Source organism: Rattus norvegicus, chromosome 1 (genome assembly GCF_021556685.1).
Source record: "Rattus norvegicus strain SHRSP/BbbUtx chromosome 1, alternate assembly SHRSP_T2T, whole genome shotgun sequence".
Lineage (NCBI taxonomy): Eukaryota > Metazoa > Chordata > Mammalia > Rodentia > Muridae > Rattus > Rattus norvegicus.
The window spans coordinates 206,960,262-206,983,581 of record NC_141534.1 but is presented as its reverse complement, the minus strand read 5'-3'; the positions used below and the strand labels follow the sequence as shown (position 1 = coordinate 206,983,581).

At 52.8% G+C, this 23,320-nt stretch overlaps 1 protein-coding gene across 5 annotated transcripts; it reads right to left on the bottom strand.

The window, feature by feature from the left end:
• Positions 1–4,045: 4,045 nt before the first annotated feature.
• On the bottom strand, positions 4,046–22,705 carry Pwwp2b (PWWP domain containing 2B). 5 transcript variants are annotated; one of them, NR_199633.1, is given in 4 exon segments: positions 4,046–4,760; positions 4,997–5,090; positions 14,965–16,358; positions 22,543–22,696. NR_199633.1 is itself a non-coding variant. In XM_087573157.1 (4 exons), the coding sequence occupies exon 3, from the start codon at positions 16,250–16,252 to the stop codon at positions 14,678–14,680; it is 1,575 nt and encodes a 524-aa protein (XP_087429283.1). In that variant the 5' UTR covers positions 16,253–16,358; positions 21,347–21,478; positions 22,543–22,705; the 3' UTR covers positions 4,046–4,760; positions 14,660–14,677.
• Positions 22,706–23,320: the final 615 nt, after the last annotated feature.

Sequence of the window (23,320 nt, the reverse complement as noted above, 5' to 3'; positions counted from 1 at the left end):
TGATGACTTAAAGCTAACTTCGATTCTCATTAGATCTAAAGTGTCATCTATGCCCCAGAATAACTCAGGACAGGTGCTGTCCCCAGGCTGGGGGTAGACGACAGGTAACACAGACTTCAGGACTCTAGGATCGACTGTCTTAACCACCCTTCCTCAAAGCTTTGGTGCCCTGGGCCTCAGCCTATCAACAAGCTGGAAAGGGCACTGACCTTACATGGACAAGCAAGAGGTCCCAACTTAGGGCAAGGAACTGAGAGGGATCACATTGCATCCAAGTTCTAGGAACTAGGCAGCCAGAGAGACTGAGCCAGCCATCAGTATGAGTACCCAGTAACTCCTTGGACTCTCTAGGAAGTGCTACCAAGGGACATGGCAGGGACTTTTATGGTCTTGAAGTCTGGGAAATGTCAGACACGCAAGAGTCCCTTTTATTTTAGTGACAGGGCTCCCTAGTGCTCCGGGGTGTTAGATGTACAGATGTCCACAAAGGATGTGCTTCACACCTGTGCCAGCTAGTTTTATGTCAACTTGTCACCAGCCAGAGTCATTGGAGAGGAGGGAGTCTCAATTAAGAAAATCCCTCCATAAGATTGGGCTGTAGGAGTTTCTTAGTGATTGACGCGGGAGTCCCATTGTGGTGGTGCCATCCATGGTCCTGGATGCTGTAAGAAAGCAATGAATGAAATCTCTCCCCTCAGGGCTCAGGCAACCCCATGGAAAAGGAGGCAGGCGGGGTCAGAGCCAGGAGTGATAGTCCTGAGACATCGGGTTCCTCTAAGTCAATGTGAGTGAGCAAAGCTCTGATGAACTCAGAGACTGAAGCAGCTGCACGGGGCCTGTGCCAGATCCTGTGTTCCTGTTATGGTTCCTGATTTAATTTGATAGGATTCCTGAATGTACACAAGTGGGTCTCTGATTCTCGTGCCTCCTCTTGGCCTCTTTTCCTTTTGTTGGTTTCTCTTGTCCAACTTCAGTGTGATCATTTTCCTTATATTTTATATTTTAAAAAGCAAATGAATGAAATCCTAGCTACTAGGGTAAAGGTTAACGACTGAACTGTCCTTTAGACCTGCTGGGAGAGGGAAGTTCAGTTTTCTCCAATGGAATGGCACTGGGTGTATCCAGTGCAGGCCTTGTGTTCAGTGGATGATCAACATACAATGGTTGTATCCAGTTTTTTTGTGATATTAATTACAGGCTTTTTTGGGGGGCGGGGTGGCATTTTGTTTTCTTGGTTTTGATGTTATATCGAGTTTCTGTTTCTTTTTTCAGAAAGAGTTAGGTGGAAAAGGATGAGGAAGGGATCTGGAAGAACGTGGGGAGAGGGGAAGAATATGATCAAAATGTATTTAAAGTTAAACAATTAAAGTTAAACAATTTAATTAAATAGTTTAAATAATAAATAAATAAATAAATAAATAAATAAATAAATAAATAAATAAATAAATAAAAAGGCTGAGTAATCCAGAGGGAGCAAGCCAATAAGCAGCACCCCTCCATGTTGCTACATCAGCTCCTGCCTCCAGGTTCCTGCCCTGTCTGAGTTCCTGTCCTGACTTCCTTCAGGACTACAGTGTGGAAGTGTGAGGCAAACAAACCCTTTCCTTCCCAACTTGCTTTTGGTCATGGTGTTTCATTACAGCAATAACAACCCTAACACCAGGACATCGCCTTTCATGGTCAGGCATAGGTCCCTTGACTACTACAGACGTCAAAGAATTCTGGAGACTCCCTTCCCCACCAACACCTGGAGAACACCTTGCCATTGCGGTCTCTCAGCTCTCTAGCATAAGGTGCCCGAGGCTGACCACTCGGAGACCCAGCAGGCGGCTTGCTTGCTTGCAGAGCCCTCTTCACGTGTGTAGACTGCATCTGACTCCATCAACAAAGACTCAGAACTGAGGTTCTGAGAGTTGTGTTCACACTGCTCTGATATAGAACTCGTGTTTTCACAGACACCAATCCATGCCACCATCGCTGGCCTAAAGGCCTATCAGAAGCTCTGCACCAGTAAAGGTTGTATGTGACTGAGAGCTGCCCAGTGGAAGGTGCTTCTGGGCCTAAGCTCTCCCAACAGAGACACTGAGGCCCAGAACAGCACCTTCCCAACAGGCTGGCTAAACAGGAGGCCTGGAGCCAGAATGCATAGGGAGCTCCTTTTCATCTCTCCCGCCTCAGGCTCTACTGGCCTTAGCCAGGACCTGCCATTCAGCAATGTGTGCGGTATAAATAGTTATGGGCAGAGGGCAGGACCAGCCCCCTCTGAGCTGCTGCTGGGATCACCAGGTACAGAGCTCACACATCATGCTGGCCTGTTTCTTCAGTAAAGCCTGGGACAAGTGCCAGTGGCTGCTTCTGGTCTGATATTTTTTTGAGACAGGATTTCATTGCATAGCACTGGCTGGTCCAGACCTCACTCTAAGATCCTTCTGCCTCTGCCTAGCACAGCTGGCCCCGGCCTAAAGCTCTTAAAGACACACAGTGCATTCCACAGGCAATGCACAGATGTAGTCTACTAGGTTCTGTTTGCTTCAGGATAAGATCTCTACTCTTCTGCCCAGCAGAGCAGGCCTCCCGAAGACGAAAACCTCTGTCACAGGCCACTAATGGCAGGGTCCACTTGGCTCAAGCTAATTGGAAGCATGAATTCCCCCAGTTCAGCCTTTCCTGGGGAACCCCTGAAAGGAAGTGCAGCCACTCACGACCTGGCATCACGTGACCACTATGCGACTGCAGGGTCTCTGGTTGTCCGGAGGCCAAAACTCACTCTTTCCAGACTGTAGGACAGAGGTGGGGAGACCACATCCAGTAAACAGTTATGGGTGGCTCCTCCATTTTCCTCTCCCAGCCTCAGAACAGGGGTGGTGGGGGCACAAAGGCAAGGCTGGATGTTCTCAGTCCTCCAAAGTCCCCTGTCATGCAAGGTCCCCACTTCCAAGTGTGCATCTTAAAAGGTTCTTAGGCCAGACGCTGGGGTACTGGGTGGGGGAGAGACCTGTTGCTCTAGCCATGAGCTGACACACAAGGATGCCCAGGAGCTCCCATTCGCCAAGACACGTCCCTCCTGACACAAGGGTCTCCAGGATGGTTGGGAGAGTCCCTGAAAATGGAGAGATGGTATGTGTGTGGGGTCTTACAGTGTCTGGTGTCACATCTTCCTTTAAAGCTTGAATGTGAAGAAGGCTTTGCTGCCACAAAAAGCTGGGAAACAAGCAGGGTGTGGTAGTGTACACCTTTAATCCCAACACTCTGGAAGGCAGAGGAAGCCAGATCTCTGTGAATCCAAGGCCAGCCTGGTCTACAAAAAGAGTTCCAGGACAGCCAGGGCTGTTATGCAGAGAAACCCTGTCTCAAAAAACTCACAGAAAACAAACAAACAAAAAAAAATTTTTTTTTTTAAAAAGTTGGTTGAACATTCTCCCACCTCCAAATCACAGATCCAGACTCACAGGATACCATTAGAACAGCCCTTGGGCTAGTCAGTGACGGATCTGCACCACTCTCCTTCCTGAGCCTGCAGAAGTCCTTAGAGGTAACCAGTACTCTCGTATTGCCCACATGTTCCTCCTGAGGGCTAAGGCACCCTCAAAACTCACAAGTATTTTCCGTCAAAATCAGGAACAAGAAAAGCCACTGCCACCATTTCAGGACACCCCTTAGCTCTAATTGAGCCCAGGGAGAAAATGGAGACAGGAGGCTCCATTGGAGGAAACAACCAAACCATTCAGGTCCAAGCCTCTGCCTGAGGGATTTAGGGTGGGCCGGAAAAACCAAGAGCAAGGCCTGAGGCAGGTGACTGAAACCACCAAGTAGAGCAAAGAGTGACCTTGCTTCAGACTTGCATCCTGTCAGGTGACAGTGAGTGAGCAACTCAAGGGGCACAGTGCCACCTTGACAGGGGTGGCCAGGGTCCTTCTCCACCCCATTAGAGGATTGTAGCCTCTCTCACAGGTCAGGCAGGTGCAACTTTGAGCTCTTCAGGCAAGAGCCTCAACACCCACTCCAGTTTATTTCTTCTCATGCTTAAACAAAGGAGCAGAGACAGTTTTCTTTTCTTTCTGTTTTCTTTTTGGTCTTGGAAGTGACAGAGGGGAAAGGAATGTGGCCTCACAGGGCAGAGCCGGTATCTCCTAACCTGAGGCCTGTTTTCACTTCTGCCCTCCCTCTCCCCTTCCTAGTCCTGGTGACATAGCAGCATCTCAGATCAAGGTGGCCCCGCAGGCCAGGGCTGGGAGCCAGGGACCCATGCTTTGAGTGGAATGTGGAAGAGAAGCAACTAGGTTTCTGGCTCAAGTGCACAGAGACCCTGTACCCAAGGGCTGGAGGAGAACCCCATACGTGCAATTTGGTTTCCTCAAGCCTGAAGGGTGGCTCTTGCTGAATAACGGGGGCCAGGCCCAGGAGGATGTCCTGTAGCGAGGCCCAGCACCCAGACCAGGAGTTTCACAGGCTGGGCAGAAGGCCCTGTTTCTGTCTGAGGATGCCTAAGCCTCACAGCCACTAGCACACAAAGCAGCAAACATGTCACCAAGCTCCAGGACACTTCTGGGCTAGGAACGCTGAAGCCTGAACAGATACATTCAGCTGAGAGGAGCCAGGTGTCCTAAGCTGGGTCCCTCCCCATGCACACCGGCTCCTCTGGAGTCAGGCCAACCACTGTGCCCAGCAGGTTTCTGCACACAGCCAGCCAGAGACACATGGGCCCCTTGGACAGAAGTCAGAAGTTCCAGGACAGCAGCTGCACCCTCACTGTCGGTGACCTTGGGAGAAGAAGAAAGGATAGAGGTTACCAAGGAGTCAGTTGTAGAGAACCCTAGAGGGTTCAAGTATAAAGACAAAGCACTTCTGGGTTTGTATCACTGTCCCTTCAGCCTTCTCCTTTGGGTGCTATGGCTTTGCAGAGATCCCAGAGGTTGATCTGCCTCCCCACCAGCTCTCACCAGGCCAGTGAACCACACTTTCCTTGTTCCCACAACTTCTCCTGTCCAGGTCTCACCGTGCCAGACGAAGGTAAAGGATCTTCTAGATGGTGGGAGGCTTTGGAACACAGGATCAGCCAAGACCAGTAGGAGGCCCAAACACTAGGAAGTCTGCAAGGGAAGACTGCTGCTCTAGTAATGGGCTCACTACAAGGGGATCCTTGAGTCTTTCAATCACCAGAACATTCTCTGCCCCCAGGGTAAGGTAGGGCAGACCTTGAAAATAGATGATGATGTGTGTTTATGTGTGGATGGATGGATAGGGGGTGTGGTATCAGCCCCAGGCTTATAGATAGAGCCTTTCTACAGCTCCAAGCCTAGCCACGGTTACTACCCAGTTAGCATAGATACCTGTAAGCACTGTGGTAAGCCGAGGTGTTTTGGAGAAATGTCTTAAGCTAAAACGGATAGCTAACATGTCCGAGGCATTAAAGAACTTCTCTTCAGAGCTGCAGATAGGCAAGTAGCAGGACTAGAAAGTGAATCAGACAGGAAGTAGGGACACTGCCAACTCCAAAGAGCAGATTCCTGTATGTTCTGCATGACAGGCTCCATTTATTCCCGCAAACCTCAAATCTCATTCCCAGCAAGCTAAGTCTGTCTGTACGTGTGGACGGGGAAGAATGTTCAGAGAACACAGAACCTCCGTCCAGGAAACAACTCTAGGGAATGGCTAACCCGAGAGACAGAGAATCTGCAAATCGGGAGCTGGAGACACCTCAGCACGTCAAATGCTTGCTGTGCTAATTCGAGGACTAGAGTTCGGGTCCCCAGCACCCGGATGGGTGTGGCAACCACCAGTGATCCCGACGCAGAAGGCATGAAGGGAATCCTCTGCTTGTGTACATGTATGTGCAGCACATTTGTGTGTGTGATTCCATGTAGACGGAGAGCAATTGCAGCAGGTCAGCCATCACAGAATCAGAGGGACCTTGTTCTCCGGACCCCTGAAGGCCCTTGAGAATCAAAGGAGGATTCATCAAGACACATATGTTAGAAAGCCCTGTGCAAACAGGTTCTGGGGCGAAGAGCCTCACACATCATCCCAGCAGCAACGTACAGTTGACCTATAAATATCGACACAATCTTCTTGGTGCCCAGCACTCTAACCCAGTCTGGAGGCCCTACAGGTTGACCTACATCCAGGCTGGAACACATCTGAGAGAGAGCTACCCTGGCTAGGGAGTTCCAGATCTCTGAATGGCCTTGGGGTGCCTCTAAGGTCTGGCTAGGCTCTGTGCAGATGTAACAGGTGTACTTGCAGCAGTGTGCATGCATGAGCGTGTGTGTGTGTGTGTGTGTGTGTGTGTGTGTGTGTGCGCGCGTGTGCACACATGTACGCACATGCATGTGCAGCAGTGGGGTGGGGTGGGGGTGAGGAGTGGAGGGAGGGAGAACACCACTGAAAACCACATCTCCTGTCCCTTCTAATGAATGCTTTAAGGTTTGAAAGAGAAAAAACAAACTGAACCCTGGGAAACAAAGCTAAGTCTCTCTAGCCACTGTGGCCTGACCTTTGGAAGTGTCCTCAAACATCCTATAGAGACCTTCGTTGGAAGGAAGCTTTGAGAGGAGACTCTCAAGGGCTCCTGGCCTCGAGCCTCTTTTTGTCCTACAACCGGGGCCTTCAAAGAAGCCCTTCCTCTCCCACTCTCAGGGAGCTGGCCCCTTACCAGCACCGCAGGGCAGGCAAGCTTAGCTGCTCTGGGTTGCTGACAGGCTAGAACACCAGGCCTCTCCAGAAACCCACATCCTGCAGGGTATCAGGCTCATCCCAGCTCAGCCCAGCCCACCCTGCAGCCTGGGCTACCTCAGCCTTCTCCAGAGCTAAGACAGCTAGAAGGATCACCCTTTAGTGCCCCAAAAAAGGGACAGGAACAACCTGAAGTAGTTGCTGTTTGATGCTACTCAGCCCTCGGGGCGTGTGTGTGTGTGTGTGTGTGTGTGTGTGTGTGTGTGTGTGTGTGTGTGTAAGTGAGCCTGCTTGTGCTAAAATCAGAGGGACAAGCCTCTAGATTAGCATGCTGACTCCAGGAGGAGTCAGGAGGGACCATAAGGGATGCTAAGCAGGGGAACCACAGAAATGCTTACAGCAGTACAAAACACAGCTCAATTAAAAAAAAAAAGTCTAGTAATGACCGCGAATGAAATGAACCTGTATTACCATGATCGTGTCACAACTTGACTCAGAGAGGAACTGTCCTCAAGGCCTTTGAATCACAGGAACATGGAGACCCTAGACTGTTGATTTCTATCACTGGGGCAACCTTGGTGGCTAACCCTCTTGGTGGAGGCTATTAGTGGTCTTATATCCCCAAACTATCATATTGTAATGAAGTGAAAAAATCATATGTGTAACATGCATTACTAAAAACAATTCAGTTTTGCATATATAATTATTATAATACCATTAAGCTTTGCTATAAAGAGAAAAGAACAGAACAGAAAAGAAAAAGCAGTTCCCAGTGTTGACACCAGAAGCAATACACAGTTCAGAAACAAGAGCAGGCTGGAGCATGGGGCAGCCTGGTCCCAGGCCTGGGCTCTAAGGAACTGTGAGGGCCTTGGGCTGACCAGAACATAGACATTACCAGAGTGAGATGGTGGGTGTGGCACGAGGCAGGAATGCTACCGGATGCTGTGGTCACTGAAGGTCTGGGGCTGATTGGGGTAAGTGACTTAGGGGTGGACAATCTGAGCAAGGGGAACTCTTGCTAGAGGTCGTGGGGCACGATAAGGAGCACTGTGCAGTTAGGAAACACTGTGATGGAGCTGGTTGTTCAGCCAGGACGTGCTGGATAAACACTGAGGCCAGGGAAGAGAACACACACAACTAGGAATGGATGATATGGTCGGCTCACCAGTGATGAGGTGAGCCTGGAAACCACCATCAAGTGGTGGAGACTGGAAACATTCTCCATAGGGAGAAGCTTATGTGACAGCTTCAAATCATCCCCCAAGTGAGGAAAGAGTGACTTCTTGATGAATAGTCTGAGGAGTCTATCAGATGAAGCCCAAAGCAGGTGGGGTCAGGGACCACCATGCAGAGATGGGGTTGTGGAGACCATGGCCATGACCACTAGAAAACAGGCAGTATTTGGTCCAAAAGGTTCAGATAGGCAGGGTTATCCAGAGGTTTTGTAAAGGGCCCATGATGCTCCCAGATACCTTAACACTTGGGAATGCCACTTACCTCCCCCAAACTGTCTGGTCTGCCTGCCTGTCTTCAGGCTCCCAACATGATACCCAGTGGCAGTGGCAGGGACAGGCCACTGGGAGTCAGTGGGTGGGAAGGCCTGGGCCCCTGTAAAAGGCCTGGAATTATAGGCCTTAGTTTCCTTCTGGAACAAAATAATTACAACCTTCCCAGAGGACCTGAGTTCCCTGAAAGCAATTCAGAAGTCAGCTGACAGCCCAGGGGGAGCAGAAGTGCTAGAAGAAAGAGTAGGTTTGGTGTGTTCCACTAAGGGATGCTGTTCAAAGGCTGGATGGGGGAGACACTGTGGTGTTGGGGGCGATGCACGGTGCACTCGGAGTCTAGAGGCATGTTCTCCTCAACCCTCAGCCGGCACAGTGTGCTAGCATCTGCAATAGACTGACTCCCGATCAATATCTGCTTTTCCAGGAGAAATGAGTATCATGAAGCAGGAAGGTGAGAGGGGCCATCGTGTTCCTCAAACTGGCTGTCTCGCTGTCTTCACAGATGGATCTTTCTGCAACAACAGTTTCTTCCCTCATAGGACAGACCCTTCCAGATGCTACTGTACTATTAGGCTGATGATGTGGGGGCACAAAGGCAGCGGTTCCTGCTGCCTTTGCGAACCCTGGGCCAGTCTATCCTTAAAGCTGTCTCCCCTCTGCTACATGAGAGGCTGACACAGACAGTGTGCACAGGTAGTCTCATGAACAATAAACTAGGAATGTTGACTGAGCGGAATGTAGAGGAATTTTAATTCAGAACATGGCTGCTCTAGCAAGAGATCACATCCAAAGACCTTCTAGGTCTGTGTGATCTAGCCAGAGTACAGACATGCCTTTAATCCCAAGCGACAGAGGCAAGTAGGTCTGAGTTCAAAGCTAGCCTATTCTAGTGTCAGGTAAAAACCAACCAACCAACCAACCAACCAACCAACCAACCAACCAACCAACCAACCACTTCAGGTCCAGGAGTGCTGGTACACTCCTTTAATCCCAACACTCAGGAGACAGGAATGCAGATCTCCGAGTTCTAGCCAATTCTGTTCAGTCAGCTCATGGAATTCAGAGGCAGTTTTACTGGGAGGGTTTTACAGAGACAGGCTAAAAAGAGAACAAGCTCCACACAGGTGAAAGCAGAACAAGCCAGAGAATGGGAAGGAGCCAGAAGATTAGAACAGATTGCTGGGGGTAGTTTAAAGCCAAGCAGGACAATTCAGTGAGAAGCTGAGAGAAGTCAGATTGAATCGGTCGGCCCGGAGAGGAGTTTGAACCAGAACAGCTGAGTTAACCAGCCAGGCAGTCAAAGTTCAAAGAACTAGAAAGGGTGAGCGTATTCAGCAGTAAGTCTCAGAAATGCTGAAAATGTTCTAGGCCTAGAATAGACTGTATGGAGGCTAGAAGCTTCCAGGACTAGGCTTAGGTTAGCAGACAAAGGGAGTGAGCCTCCAATCACATCAGGGGAATAAAAAATACTTTTACAGGAGCATGACTGAGAGGCGAGTAGCAGCCCCATATACTTAGGCCTCTGGAACCTGATCACGTCAGCTTCTATTGCAGACTTCCACAGATATAAGCCAATTAGATATTTCTGAGATGATTACACTGAACTATACAATGGACCCCCAGAGCCATTATGGGTCCTGGTCAGAAACGCATATGATACCATACTGAGGAAGAGGAAAGCTCCAAGATTATGAAGGCAGACTTGAGGGCTGTCGATGCAGCCAGGAACACTGGAAAGGAGCTCGAGAGCTGGTTACCCTCTCTCTCCAGCTTTCTGAGGGAGCCCAGCTGGGCTTAGCTTTCAGACCTCTGACTCTAAAAGAGATGTTTGTAGGCCCTGCTTTTGCGGCAGTTTGTTACCATGGCCACAGGACAAACTGACTCTAGGGAGGAGGACAGATCAGCAACGGGGAACATCCACGGCATGGGTGTGCTGTACTGTCTGGCAACCCTTTACAGCTGTCAGCCCAACATTCCAGCCACTTGAGGTTGAGGGTCAAATGCTCCCACGTCTGAGGCCCGTGATGTCTCAGTAGACACCGAGGGGTTGGGTCCTGGGATGACATCCCATCTTCTTTTAGGGAAGTGTCATAACTTTCAGTCCACACAGCACCCAAACACTGTGCTGGCCACCTGGCGACCCTGTGCTTCTGTCCCCAGATTGCCCCGGCACTTGGGAAAACAAAAAAGAGGTGCCATCAACCAGAACAGGCATGTGGTACACATCTCAGCCAATCCCCAGGCAGAACCTGGCAACCATCAACCCAAGTACCTCTTATCTTTATGTAGTACTGTGGTACACGGTAGGCAAAGCCCCCATCCAACTGCTGTCAGCCCTGAAGCTCCCTCTCTAATCGTATATGGCTTCCTGTCCCCAAGGATAGACTATTCTCTCCTGGACCCTCTTCCTGCTTACATGGTGCTGCTCTTGTCACCTTCCCCCACACCCCTTCCCCGACCCTGAGGATCTGAATAGAGCCTTGCCAATTATAGTAATGTTTTCTCCCTCTTTCCCACAGTACTGTCCCCACCAAATGTCATATTGAATGCCCCTCACCTCTAGCCTGTGGTACCAGGGCTCTGTGCTTTCCGCTAGAGCCACTTATAAGCCAGGCCTCTGGTTTCACCTCAATTAGCCCGCCAGGGCCACTGTGAGGTTAGTATTGTGGGGCAGAAAGAGGTAGCACCCTCTTGTCTCAAGAGTCAACAGCACACATCGCCCAGCCTCCCTAGCTTGTTTTAGCACAAACGACTGGACACTGTTCTGAGTCCTGTACTGCAAGCACCCTTGTTTCTAGGGGCAGGCCAGAGTCTGCCTAGAGCTGCCTCCCACAAACTCCTTTGCCCCATTTAGATCTCAGCTCAAGTCACCTTCTCCAGGAAGCCCTTCCCAGGTAACAGTGTGGGTCTGGGTTCCCACCAAATGATCGGTTTCAAACCCCTGTCACTTCCTTTCTGGAGCATGCCTGTGTGATTATGACATGCTAATTTGGGACCTGTGACTCAGAGATGTCTCCAAGATTCTCCCTACCCTGCTAGCCCATATCCAGTTGAGTATTTGGAGGAAGATGGGTCACAGACAGAGTAGCCAGAGGAGGAAGGTAGAACCAGGGGTTAGAGAGGAACCTGAAGTCACACCAACCCTTTGCGGTCTTTGCTGGATCTGGCTCGGGGAGCACCCACTCCTACGTAGGAAAAAATGGGTCGGGGTTGGGGATTTAGCTCAGTGGTAGAGCACTTGCCTAGCAAGCACAAGGCCCTGGGTTCGGTCCCCAGCTCCGAAAAAAAGAAAAGAAAAAAAAATTGGGTGGTCAGCTCCTGCGGGGCTCCAGGCATGGGCTGGAGCAGAAGAAACCTGCCTTGACCAACCAGGGATATAAGCTCAGCTTCCACACAGAGCTTTTTGCCCCCAGCCAGTAAACTCACACCAGAGCCCCTGGGTAAATAAAACCCTGGAGCCTACCTGGCGAAGTAAAGGCAGCTGCCTACAAGTTCATTCCTAAGTCCATAATGTTGCGGTACCCCTCACACATCCACAAGACAGGTGCCACTGTCACCCTGTGACAGACAAGGAAACTGGGATCTCTGTGCTCGTACATGCACGTATGAGTCGGGGCAGCCTAGCCTGTACATCTAAATCAGGACATACTTGGAGGAGTCATTGAGTCTGATACACAAGTGACATCACATTCCAGGGTCAGGGCACCTAGCTCCCCCACACCCCTGTCCAGTGTAGGGGGTGTCCACACCAAGCCCCATCAGCTGGTCCTTTAGCCATCCATCCAAGTGAGTAAAGGCTCTCTCAAGGACAATACTGAGTTCCATGCCTTTGGAAGGGAATATACCTACCTGGCTTTCTGTGATGGCGCCCACCAGGCACACAGGAGAGGGGCACCCTCCTCCCCCAACCTTGATGGACTGCTCTTCCTGCCACAGCAGGCTTCAGGGTGAGGTATGGCCTGCCAGTGAGCTGGACCTGGATGCTGACCTCCTCCATCTTGCCTCCCCTACCTGAACTCAATCCCTGGGCAGCTTCCTGTCCTCAGTGTCCAGGCCAGCAATTGTGCCCTTCACTGCCTCTCCACCAGCATCACAACAGCTTCTGCTTAGAGGGCCAGATCCGCAGGTCTCCCTCCTGTGCTAGCTGGAAGGGATTAACTCTGACAGCACCAGGGGCACTGCAAAGCACACTGGTCCACCAGGGGACCCTAATTCACACAGCGGGAGGCCCCAGCTCCAATGCTGATGAGCACTTGACTTGCCTGGCAGGAACCTCGTCTTCGTGTTTATAAAGTCCTTAGACAAAAGCAAAACACTGCCAGACAAGCACCGCTGAACACTTGGCTGCTATAGGGACCCAGTGCCTCACAGAAGGCAAAGGGCTGCTGGGTGCATGCCGGTCCAGGCACAGCCCAGGACCAGGCACCAGGCAAACCAGTTGGGTGAGATTTTTTTCCCCTCTGCTTCCGGATAAAGAGGGCCTGCCCAGAATCTACAAGGCTGCATTCTCCAAGGTGCAGCTAAGGCCTGGCTGGGCTTTGGGTAGATGTCTCCAGTCACCATCTCTGTCTATATAGCCGGTAGGAATCGAAAGTCAGTTTGGAAGAACCAGGCTAGACTCATCTTTCACCAGAAGCTGGGCTTCTGCCACGTAATTGGGGCATGTGATAGGGGCTTTCAGCCTTCATCCATACTGTCTCCAGCCAAGCCAGTGCCATGGTCAGTTACCAAAGAGAGGGCCAAAGCAAGGAAGAGCACGGTGAGGGAGGACCCAGCAAGGCAGAGCCTGGTGCAGAGTGCTCCAAGATTGGGTGTGGCTACAGCTGAGGTTCTGTGAGGGCCAGGATACCGCAGGGGCACTCAGGGCACATCACCTGACCCTTCTCTGTTTTAGCCTGATGGATGAAGCCCTGCCCTAGGATAGCGGAGGCCAGAGGTCGCAGCTACAGCTCCCATGTCTGTTTTGTACCTGCCTCATCCTACACAAAGGTCCCCCAACTGAGAATAGGTTTGGCTGTTAGGCATAACCAGGGACCAGTGGAGAGGGTAGAGCGCAGCCTGAAAGCTAGCTCCAAAGCCTGCCTCTGAATACTGCTTCCTCTCCTGGGAATGCAACTGACAGAGCAGTGAACAGGCTTGAGAGGTATCCCACATCCCAGACTCTTCTTCCTGAACAGACATCAGTTGGTCCTGCTAAGGACCGAAAGACTAAGGAAAGGCTATAGCCCAAGAAACCATGATGCCAAAACGGTGGAGTGAGCAAGTGGCCTGGGCAGACAGGTCACTGAGGGAAATAACACCAAGTCAGGGGGTCTAGCTGGAGGTAGATGCAGGGCTCTTGTCTTCTGAGTATAATCACCTGACATGACCTCCATGTCTCTGTACCATGGAATTAGCATTAAGCCAAGGATTAAGAAAAAAAAAAACCAAGAGGCTGCCTGGGGCCAAGAAGAGAGCCCTAGACCTCTGTAAGAGTCATCACCATGACAATCAAAGCTGGAAGTGGCTATCAGATGTGAGGATGCCCAGGGAGAAGTGCAGGTAGGTTGTGTCCCTCATGTTTCCAGACACCCCTCATGGTGACCACAGGGCCTCCAGAGATTCCCCCAACTTCATGAGATGACACCCAGCGATGCCCCACAAGCCTGAACAATGACACTTCCTCACTACGCATGCTGCAAAGTCCAGACCTTATACAGATCATTTGAGGACTGACCATTAAACTACAGCGTTCTCCTAAGAGCTCAAGACACTGTACCCACCACCCAGAACTGGGTGCACCTGGCCACATTGAGAACCACTCAGGAACCATCACACCTACAGAGGAGGAGGGACGGGCATGCTGAGTGGAACAGACAGCTCAAGGTACTGAGGCCAGCTCCACTGGAGGGTCAGGATGCTCTCCTTGCCTTGCCTCCCTCCTCCCTGCCAGTCAGACGCCTGGCCCACTTAAGCAGGAGGTATAAGGCCACTAGTGTTTGGGGAGAGAGTAAAAGAAGTTCCCTCTTTCCTCAGAGCGACTGAAGATGAAAGCCTGCCTTTTATCCTTTTGCTCTCCCTTTACCCCAGCCAGAGTCCGGCAAACGGTATCTCTTTCTCAAAAATCCTAGCAGGGGGTTGGGGATTTAGCTCAGCGGTAGAGCGCTTGCCTAGCAAGCGCAAGGCCCTGGGTTCGATCCCCAGCTCCGAAAAAAAAGAAAATTAAAAAAAAAAAAATCCTAGCAGAAGACTCATGGGCCTTCCTTTGACAACTGGCTGCAAAACTCGAACACAAACAAACATCCACTAATCGGGCCCTTGAAAGCATCTCTCTTGAGCTATGTATGTGAGCTCCAAGACAGCATCAGTGAGGGCAGCAGTGTTAGGACAGCCCCCCTTCGAGCAACAGGCCCAGCGTCTGGCTCCCTAGCCTCTGGATGTTGAACACAACATGGTGGTTGCTTTGGGAACAGCAGGCGCCTACTGAACACAAGACTCACCTGCTCCCGGAACCAAAGTTACATTTCAAACTGTGTCAAGAGCTCCCTTATTTCTGGGGCCACATGTTGTGTGGCATTTGCAGCCTCAGTTATAGCTTTCCGATACATCCCCTTCTTCTTACGGTTAAATCTCAGTTTGAAAAATTCAGAGAAAGGGGACAGTTTCGAAATAGACAAGAATGATGTAGTTGGAGACCCAAACCATGAGACTTTCGCTTCTTGCCAAGAGGGCTCTCCATCCTCCTTCTGGCCAAGGCTGATGTCAAGGACACGTGCTGGCCACCAAGGAAAACCATGAATCTTACCCCACACAATGTCCCCTACAGCCACCGTCCTTCCGTCTTCAGTCACACACTGTGAGACGCTCTGCGTGTGCAGCCTGACCGTGAGGGGAGGGACTGTCTGGCGAGTGTCAGCAGAAGACGAAGGAACAGAGGCACTGTCGCCAGATGACAGGTCTCCTGTGTCTGGAGATGTCACTTCTGAGCCAGATGATTTTAATTCATCCAGGCTGTCGGTGCTGCTGCACACAGATTCACTGGTACAGTCTGCTCTCCTCCCAGGGCAGTCGACAAGAAAAGCCAAGCCATCACGGCCATGTTTACCTTGGGGAAATCTCTTGAGGTCATCGTCCTCACCAGAACTTCCAGAAGACAAGTCCTCTAGCCCATGGGTAGAGCCATCAGCAAAGAGAGCAGGGGAGCTGGCCAGGGGGCCTCGTGGGCATCCATTCAGCTCCTCTACCAGCTCAGCCCTGTACAGAGGCTCATGCTCTCCATTCCCCAGCCGGTGGGGCTTCAGGCGGATTTTGGGAGGTGGCAGGTCTGAGACAGGAGGCACTGGACGAGTCAGCTTCAGCTTGGGGATGGAGGCTGAAAGCCCGCTGGATGGTCGGTCTCCACCACCCTTGGTCTCCCCATCCCTCGATACCTCTGAGTCCTGGCTGCCATTCTGTAGAGACTGTTGGGGGCAGAAGGGCTCCACGGAGCCATGCACTCTGGATGGGATCTTGACCACCTCACCCTTACCCTGTGGTGTGCTGTAGGAGATCTTGATGACTGGGCTCCTTGGGATACGCTCTCCGGCAACCCTGTCCTCTTCCCGCTTCTCCCTCTTGTTTCTCCTTGGTGCGGCCATGGCTATGACGGCACTGTCTTCCGGTTCCTCTGGCTTTCGGTATTCACTGTCGGGGCCACTGCCTAGCCTCCGGCGGGGTTTGGGGGTGTTCAGGGGGCCAGGACTGGCATCCTGAGGATTCACAGTACTCTTGCATTTCTCACATAGTACCTGACGTGGCCGCAGGCGGATTGTGCTAAGAATGAGTCTGCCCGGATCCCGGTTTCGGGAAAGTCGCCGACGGGTCCGCTTGATGGCCCTGGGTGGGGGCTGCGGCACCCACTGCTGGTAGGTGTTCCTCAGCCACAGTGGGTGGGGGAAGGGGGCACCCTCAAAGTAAGGTGGAAAGGGAGGCAGGTTCCCGGCAGGCACAGGTGGTATGAGAGGTGGGGGCGGCTCAGGCACAGCTGTCTTGGGAGGCTGATCCTTCTCAGGGTCTTGGTGGTGAGGAGGCAGAGGTCCTGTCTCCAGCTGCATCACTTCTCCAGTTCCCTCCTCAGGAACCTGGCCATGACAGCTGATGGCAGAGGAGTTGTCAGCCAGAGGCAGCAGAGTAGATGGAGACAGGCCAAAGAGACCAGACCTGGTAGAAGAGAACAAAATCAGAGTGAGGATAATGAGGATTCTAGCTATGCCCAGCGCCTGTCACCTAACCAGCTCTAGGCCTGGAAGACCGTTTGCAGAAATTAAGTCCAGTTCTTCGTCCCAGTCCCATGCTCCCAGAAATAAGACTCAGACTCAAAATACATTTACAAATACCTAGTCCTTAGAGCTAGGCTCTTCTTTGACCAGATCACACCTTGTTATAACCCATTTACTCTAATCTGCATTCTGCCACATGACTGGTTACCTGTGATCAGGTACCACACATCTGTCTCTTCACAACTTCCGGGGCAAATCCTGTCCCTGCACTTCACGCCATCCCAGAATCCTTTCTGCCTCCTGATGTCCCATCTCTTATTTCCTGCCTAAGCCATTGGCCATCAGATTTATTATTGAAGGTGCCACATCCGTACAGACCTAAGACATTTGCTCTATAGCCATCTGGATCTAGGTCCAGAGTGGTGGATTGACATTCAACAGGTACCCAGGCCCCACATGTCCTGTGACATGCCCTTGAGGGCTTCTTCTTGGTCAGAGTATTAGAATCTGAGTCTATGCCACAAGAAAGAGGGCTTGAGGCTGGAATGCTTCTAGAGGACTGTGAAGACATCTGCATCCCGAGACAGGGCATGGTCTGAAAGGGAGTCCACCTGCCCCATAGCCAGTAGCTGCAGAACCCAGGTCTCTGTTCATGTGCTTCACTTTTTCTTCCCTTTCTTTAAGAGAAGTAGGGACTCAGCTTGCTGGGATCCTTCCCTCCTCCTCCCAACCCCCCTTACTCCGCGCCCTCCCCCTTACTCCCACCGCAAGCCTCTTGGCCCTGAACAATGTCTTAAGGAGCCCCCTGGTCCCAGATGCCTACTGTGCATCCTGTGTGCAGGACGGGAGCCACAAGTGGCCAGATGCAGCCAGAGCCACAGCTGCAGCTGCCCTGAGGCTAGAGACACCAAAGCAGAGCCTTTGGGGTGCTGTAAGTGCCCAAACTCTCACCATTGGCCTCTACTTCCATGGTCTCTAGAAGAGGATTATTAGCCAGCCTGTCACCTCTGGACCCCACCCTCAGAAAACACCACAGGGTCCCAAATGAGGGTGTGGGCAGAAAGGGGGAGCTGGAATACCTGCCCCAGGGAGCAGCCTGTGATATAGCAGCAACTAGGTCCTGGGAAACATGTTCTGCCCTGACAGGACTAAAGGCAGAGAAGGCCCCTGGAGAGCAGGAAGGCACAGCAAGTGGCTGGTTTGGGAGGCAGAGCAGACAAAGGACCAGGGGTGGAGAGTTGCTGTTCAGAGCACACCTGTCTGGCAGCTTCCACAGTTACCTAGAGCATAAAGTGGGGGTTCCCTCTAGCCACCTCCTCTTATGCTCATCCCTGCAGCCCCCTTGTGCTGAAGGTGCTATTAGCAGAGAGCACTCTGAGCGTCTGCTTGCTTTAGCCCCAGAGGCCTAGGGCAGACTCTGCAGGCTGAGGATAGATACCGACTGGCTGTAAACCCAGGTCCTTTCCCAGAGTCCCTGGGCTGGATTCTCCTCAGAAATGGCACGGCCCAGGGAGCATGCAGCCACTCTTCCTTCCTGGAGCTGCTGCCTTGCCCCTGCTTTGGCCACACCCAAGGCCTGCCTAGTGGGTAAACAGAACAGCTCACCCCAGGCCAAGGCAGGCTGGCTGATGACCTTCCCCTAGGATGGCTGAGGCCAACTGATAGATTTTGGGAGGCCATGGCCATCAGGGGTCTGCTTTGGTGTTTCTAGTCTGTAGGCAGCAAAGGCTGTGGCTGTGATTTGAGCTCCCTCAACCCTGTAGCAGTCTATAGAATGACAAGCAGTGACACTTCCTCTTCACAGAAAGGATGAGGTGAAGGGACTTGCAGACATGTCCCAGTTGGGGCAGTCCTGTGTGTGATGTTGGGATCCACTGCCTCCAGGTATGGAGATGGCCATGGCACAGGGAAAAGCAAGTGGACACACTGTGATCTGGCCTGGGGTACATAGGGGATGTGGATCCTAAGACTTAGAACCCTCAACAAAAGCAGGCTGTGGTCCAAGCTGGTCAGTCTCAAGGACAGAGGCTCACAGGAAATGCTATAGATCTTGGCAGTGACAGGAACCTGTTAGGGTTCACAACAGACTAAGTGCCTGCTGAATGGGTGCAGCCTTGGGATAGAGGGTAGGTATACAGGGATGGGACCTGGAGATTGAGAAATGATTACCCAGGGCAGGAACCAATATCTTTATGAAGCTTAGCCTTGAACCTCTGATTTCAGGAAAAGATAGGAACACTGAGCAGGGTTGAGAAGCCCAGGAAGCTATAAAGAGGGGGCCATATCCAAATACAAAAGCAGTAGAGACTCAAAGGGGACAGAGATATAGGGCTTCCAGGAACAATGAGACTCTCTCCTGTTCTGCATGATGCTCTGATGAGGACGCAGTCCTGGGGACATATGGCCTGGCCCAAAGTCCACGGCAAGACACCAGGGGCCAAATCATGTCCCTGGGGACTCACCTGCAGGGATGCCTCAGCAACTCACCCAGAGTAGCCTGGCTAAGGCCAGCCCAGGGACAGGAAGAATACAGTTCTGGCTGCTTGCCAGAGCTCTGGGCTGCCCCTCCTTGCAGCTGCCTCCATCTGGCTTCCCAGATCCACAGGCAGACCCAGGATTCATGAGGCTGTTGGCACCTGAGTGGCACCCTCCCGCCCCTACTATGTCCGTCTGGGACCTTCCTCCCCCAGCTTGTGGTGGCAGAGGCTATCCCACCACTGCCTGAGGGTTGAGTCAACAGGCTCCTGGATCAGAGGCATGCGGATGTGCAAAGCTGGGCGGGAGTCTGCGGAAGCTTCTCTACATAGCTATGTTGCCAGGAGTCTGCAGCCCCAGGAAGGCCCAAGTCCAAACACCCAAGGCCCCACCTCAGGTTGTACACCAGGGCTTGCTTACTTTAGAAAGTCCCTGCAGCCCAGCCATTGAGTAGTAGGGCTAGAGAACTGGATAGGGCCAGAAGAAGAAAGGTCTTGCAGGAAACAGTGGGCTGCTGGGGACTGCTAAGTATACAGAGGCCTCCAGGGGCCACCTCTGCTTCGGGAGTCAGGTGAGGAGGTTTTCAGGACAAGTCACAGCCTGGGTACCACAGCAATCCCTTCACCAGAGCATACAATTGGACCTGCACTGCATCCTTGGGCACAGACCCCAGATTTCCAGAGGAGAAGGGGTGGTTGCTGCATCCTGCATTAATTAGCATCAACATCATCCCTAAGCCCTAGGGCTCTCCTAGAAGCTCAGACCAGGCCCACCTCTCCCCCATGTCTTCCTTGTTCACTTTGCCAACATCTCTGTGATACAGTCCCCATGACCAGCCTGCCAGCCAGGTCCCCAGTACACCAGCTGTGATGCACAAGGTACCCGAAGTCCTCCAGTTCCTTCAGGACAGAGAGGATGTCTGAGCATTATGGTTACCTCTGTGCCTACCACATAATCTCAGGGATGCCTATCAGCACCTGAGCCTTCACCCTGGCTCACATATTCCAGGACAGAACTTGGTGCTCTTTAGCCTGGTGACAGGCAGTGACTGTGGTCTTGGCCAAAAAAGGATGTCGTCACACTGACCGTCCCAGCAGGTAGGCTCAGCGGTTGTGTGGTACAGCTTAAGAATCAATGGCTCAGATTAGAAGTTCAGAATCAGTGGATCTTTGCTGTCTTGCAGACTACCTTTCGCTAGGATTACCTCACCTGAGGTGCTCAACAAGGGACATAACCTCCAAGCCCCCTGCAGAATAGTGTCAGCCCCGCCCTTTCATGCATGACTTGGGTCAGCACACTTTGGAAGGGATCCTCAATGTAAGCAAGGATCATAAAGGCAGCTTGTCCCTGGCACAGCGCAGTGAAAATACAGGCATGCATAGGTACCCAGAGCAGCACAGAACTTGCTTCAGGCTGCTCTACAGCCAGGCAGCAGATTCAAGATGTAAGTGGGAGGAGGTACTTAGTATTGTACCGGGTAGCTCATGAGCAAGACCCCGTCTGAGCTCCCCATCCATCTGCACACAAGGGAAAAGAGTAAACATCTTTCAGTCTAACTTCATGATGAGCACCAGTGGTGGGTGGCTGGATCCAGACTCAGACCCTTCCCCCGGCAGTCTATGTGAATGGGGCCATCCAGGTCACACTTCCCATCTAGCAAGAAGGATGCACGGTGATCAGGAATCATAAAGGACAATCAGGCCACGAGGCCTGTATCCAAACTATGGGAGCTCTGATGCCTATAAACTGCAGCACCACCTCAGGAATGCTGACCTGCTTGCTGCTTTGAGCCCCAAAGGCTCCCCTGAGGTGGGAGGAAATAGGACTTGGGAGCTCTTCCTTGGCTCACATCCAAGGACTGAGCCTCCATAGGAGCAAGGATAGGTACTGGGCCCAGAGGAGAAACTGGTACCTGGGAGGGCAGGTCAGCATGTGGACCCCATAAGGCTGAGAGCTGACACTGCAACCAAAACCACCCAGACAGCTCCTGAGCTGTGCTCAGTTCTGCCTGAGAAGCAGGACTGTAAACATTAGCTTTGCAACTCATAATACTATGGATAGAACACAGGAAACAGAAACAAGGGGTGCCCTGCAGGAAAGATCAGGGGTGGGGAAGGAGAAACAGTTTCAAGGCCAAGACTTGGAGGGCTGGAGGGGCAAGGAAGGGCCGCTTTATCTTCAGATTCTCTGCAAGGGCACAGAAGCAACGCCACTGCAGAGAAGAGAGAGAAGAGCTGTGACCACTGGCCAAGCTCTTGCCTCCAAGGGGCTCTGGTTATAGTAGACTGTGGGGGCACAGACACACAAACATCCCATAGCTGCTGGTTCCCAAGTTCAGGATCCCATCAGTTAGCTTCTGTCCATGAAGGGTGTATACATCTGCAAGCCAGGTTAGCCGATGGTCTCAGGGCAGAGATCCCACTATCTGTAGACACAGCCACAAGATAGGACTACCTCAGCCTATCTTATCTTGAGCACCGGAGCCGGAGAGCTGGGAAAATGCGGGTCCTCTGCTGCACTCTCTAGGGAGCAGGCTGCACAGGTAGAGCAGGGGTGCAGCCCTGCAGGCTCAGGACTGAGCCAGACCTGACAAGGGAGGACAGGGCAGACATCAGCAGGGTGGGGGAGGGCTTGCACTGGAAGCTTTCAGGTGGCCGGCTATTCTGCAGGCCCTGAACAACGTCACCCCATTTTAGGCACTCCCTGTACTAACCAACAAGAGAGGGGCACCAGTCACACGGGAGGCCATATGTTAAGTCACATGACTTGTTCATAAATGGCTTCTGGCACATCTAATGAAGACATAATGTCAGCAGGGTAACTGTCAAAGGAGGAAGGGTTCTGCTCTGTGGTGGGAACGCAGGAAAAATCTGGGCTTTAGGAAGGGAAAAAGTTGGGTCTTTGAAAGCAGAGCCTTTTTCTGTTCCTAATTCCAGAATAAAGCTTGGCTGGGGCAGAAGAGACACAGGCTGATTAATGCCTAATCATTTATCCGGCAGTGACAGCGCAGTGCCATGTGATTCTGGGTTCAGGTGGCTGCTCTGCGCTGCAGAAGCCCCTGCAAAGGCTGTACAGGTGGTCCCAGGAGCCAAGCCCGATGCGCCCCTCCAGTAGAGGCATTGGCCCTATAACTTGTATCTTCCACTCCCCCGCAAGGCGCCTCGCCCACAGCAGTGTTTCTACACCCCGCAGTCGTCGCAGCTGGTCTCCACCAGCCACTACTACAAGCCTTGGACTTCCCCCCTCTTGTGACAGGTGAGGCCACGGCATAACTGACCCCCTCAAACGAATCGCAATTCTGCAAACAGTCGAATTCAACAGTGCGTCTGAACAAAGAAAAGTGCGTTAATTATGGCAGATGTGAGGAGTTTCAGGCAAGGCTTCCTGTGCGTCCCGGCCAGGACCCGCAGCCCCTCTGCGGGGCTGCACACTCTCCTGCCCCGAAAGTCACCGCGACTTTGGGAGAGAGCCACTTTCGCACCCAGACCGGCGGCCAGCTGGCGCGCCTCGAAACCCCGGCCCAGCAGAAACTGAAAGCGGACGCGGGGCTTTGCTGCTCCTCCCGAAGCCAGCATCGGAACCTTGAATCGGTGAAGGAGTGTCCCGGGGGATTCCGAGGAGTCCCGGGCCCGCGACCCTGCCCCGCTCACTTTTTCGTGCAATCCAGCAGGATCCCGGCGAAGCTGCGCTCGCCACAGCTCACGGTGACCACCAGCGCGCCGTTGACGACCTGTTCCACCCGCACCGGCAACCGGCAGCCGGCCCGCGGCTCCATGCTCCCGCCGCCTCCGGAGGCCGCCCCCGCCCGCCACCGCCGCCGCCGCCGCCGCCGCCGGGTCAGCCCCGCGTGACGCCGCCTGACGTCACAAAGCTCTCTGAGCCGGCCGCCACCGCGGAGCTGGGCTGGGGCGCGCGACCGCGGGCTGCGCTCCCGGGAGCCAGAGGGCGTGGGGCGGTCCTCCCGCAGCGTGCGCCCCACAGCCGGCTCTTAGAGCTGGGCTGGCAACGCATTGCGGGGCCCCACCGGGCGGAGAAAAGGGTTCGTTAATCTTGACGCCACGCTGGCTAGGAATGCCCCCTAGGCGGCCTTGCCAGGAACCGAGGGGTAGCGGAGATACTCCCCGGGCCCATGCCCTTCCCCCACTCTGCTGCTCTGGGTCCCACCCCGGGCCCCACCTCCTTCCTGATCCTGTCCCGGGGCCACTCCCTGAGCCCGGCGTAGCCTGGGGCCCTTCCCCCAAGTACTCTGGGGTCCCATGTCTACCGGTCTGTACTAGAGTACCCCGGCAACGTCCCCTACGCACGGCTCCTATGTCCACTTGGTACTTGGGAAAGTCTGTGGGCGCGTGTACTTGAAGCGAGTCAGGCCTGGCAGAAGAGACTCGGGGTGCCGAGGGACACCAGTGGGACCCTTACAAGAGGCCTAGT

Coding starts and splice junctions, on each gene's coding strand:
- Pwwp2b (XM_087573157.1), bottom strand. CDS start 16,252: ATGCAGCTGGAGACAGGACCTCTGCCTCCTCACCACCAAGACCCTGAG.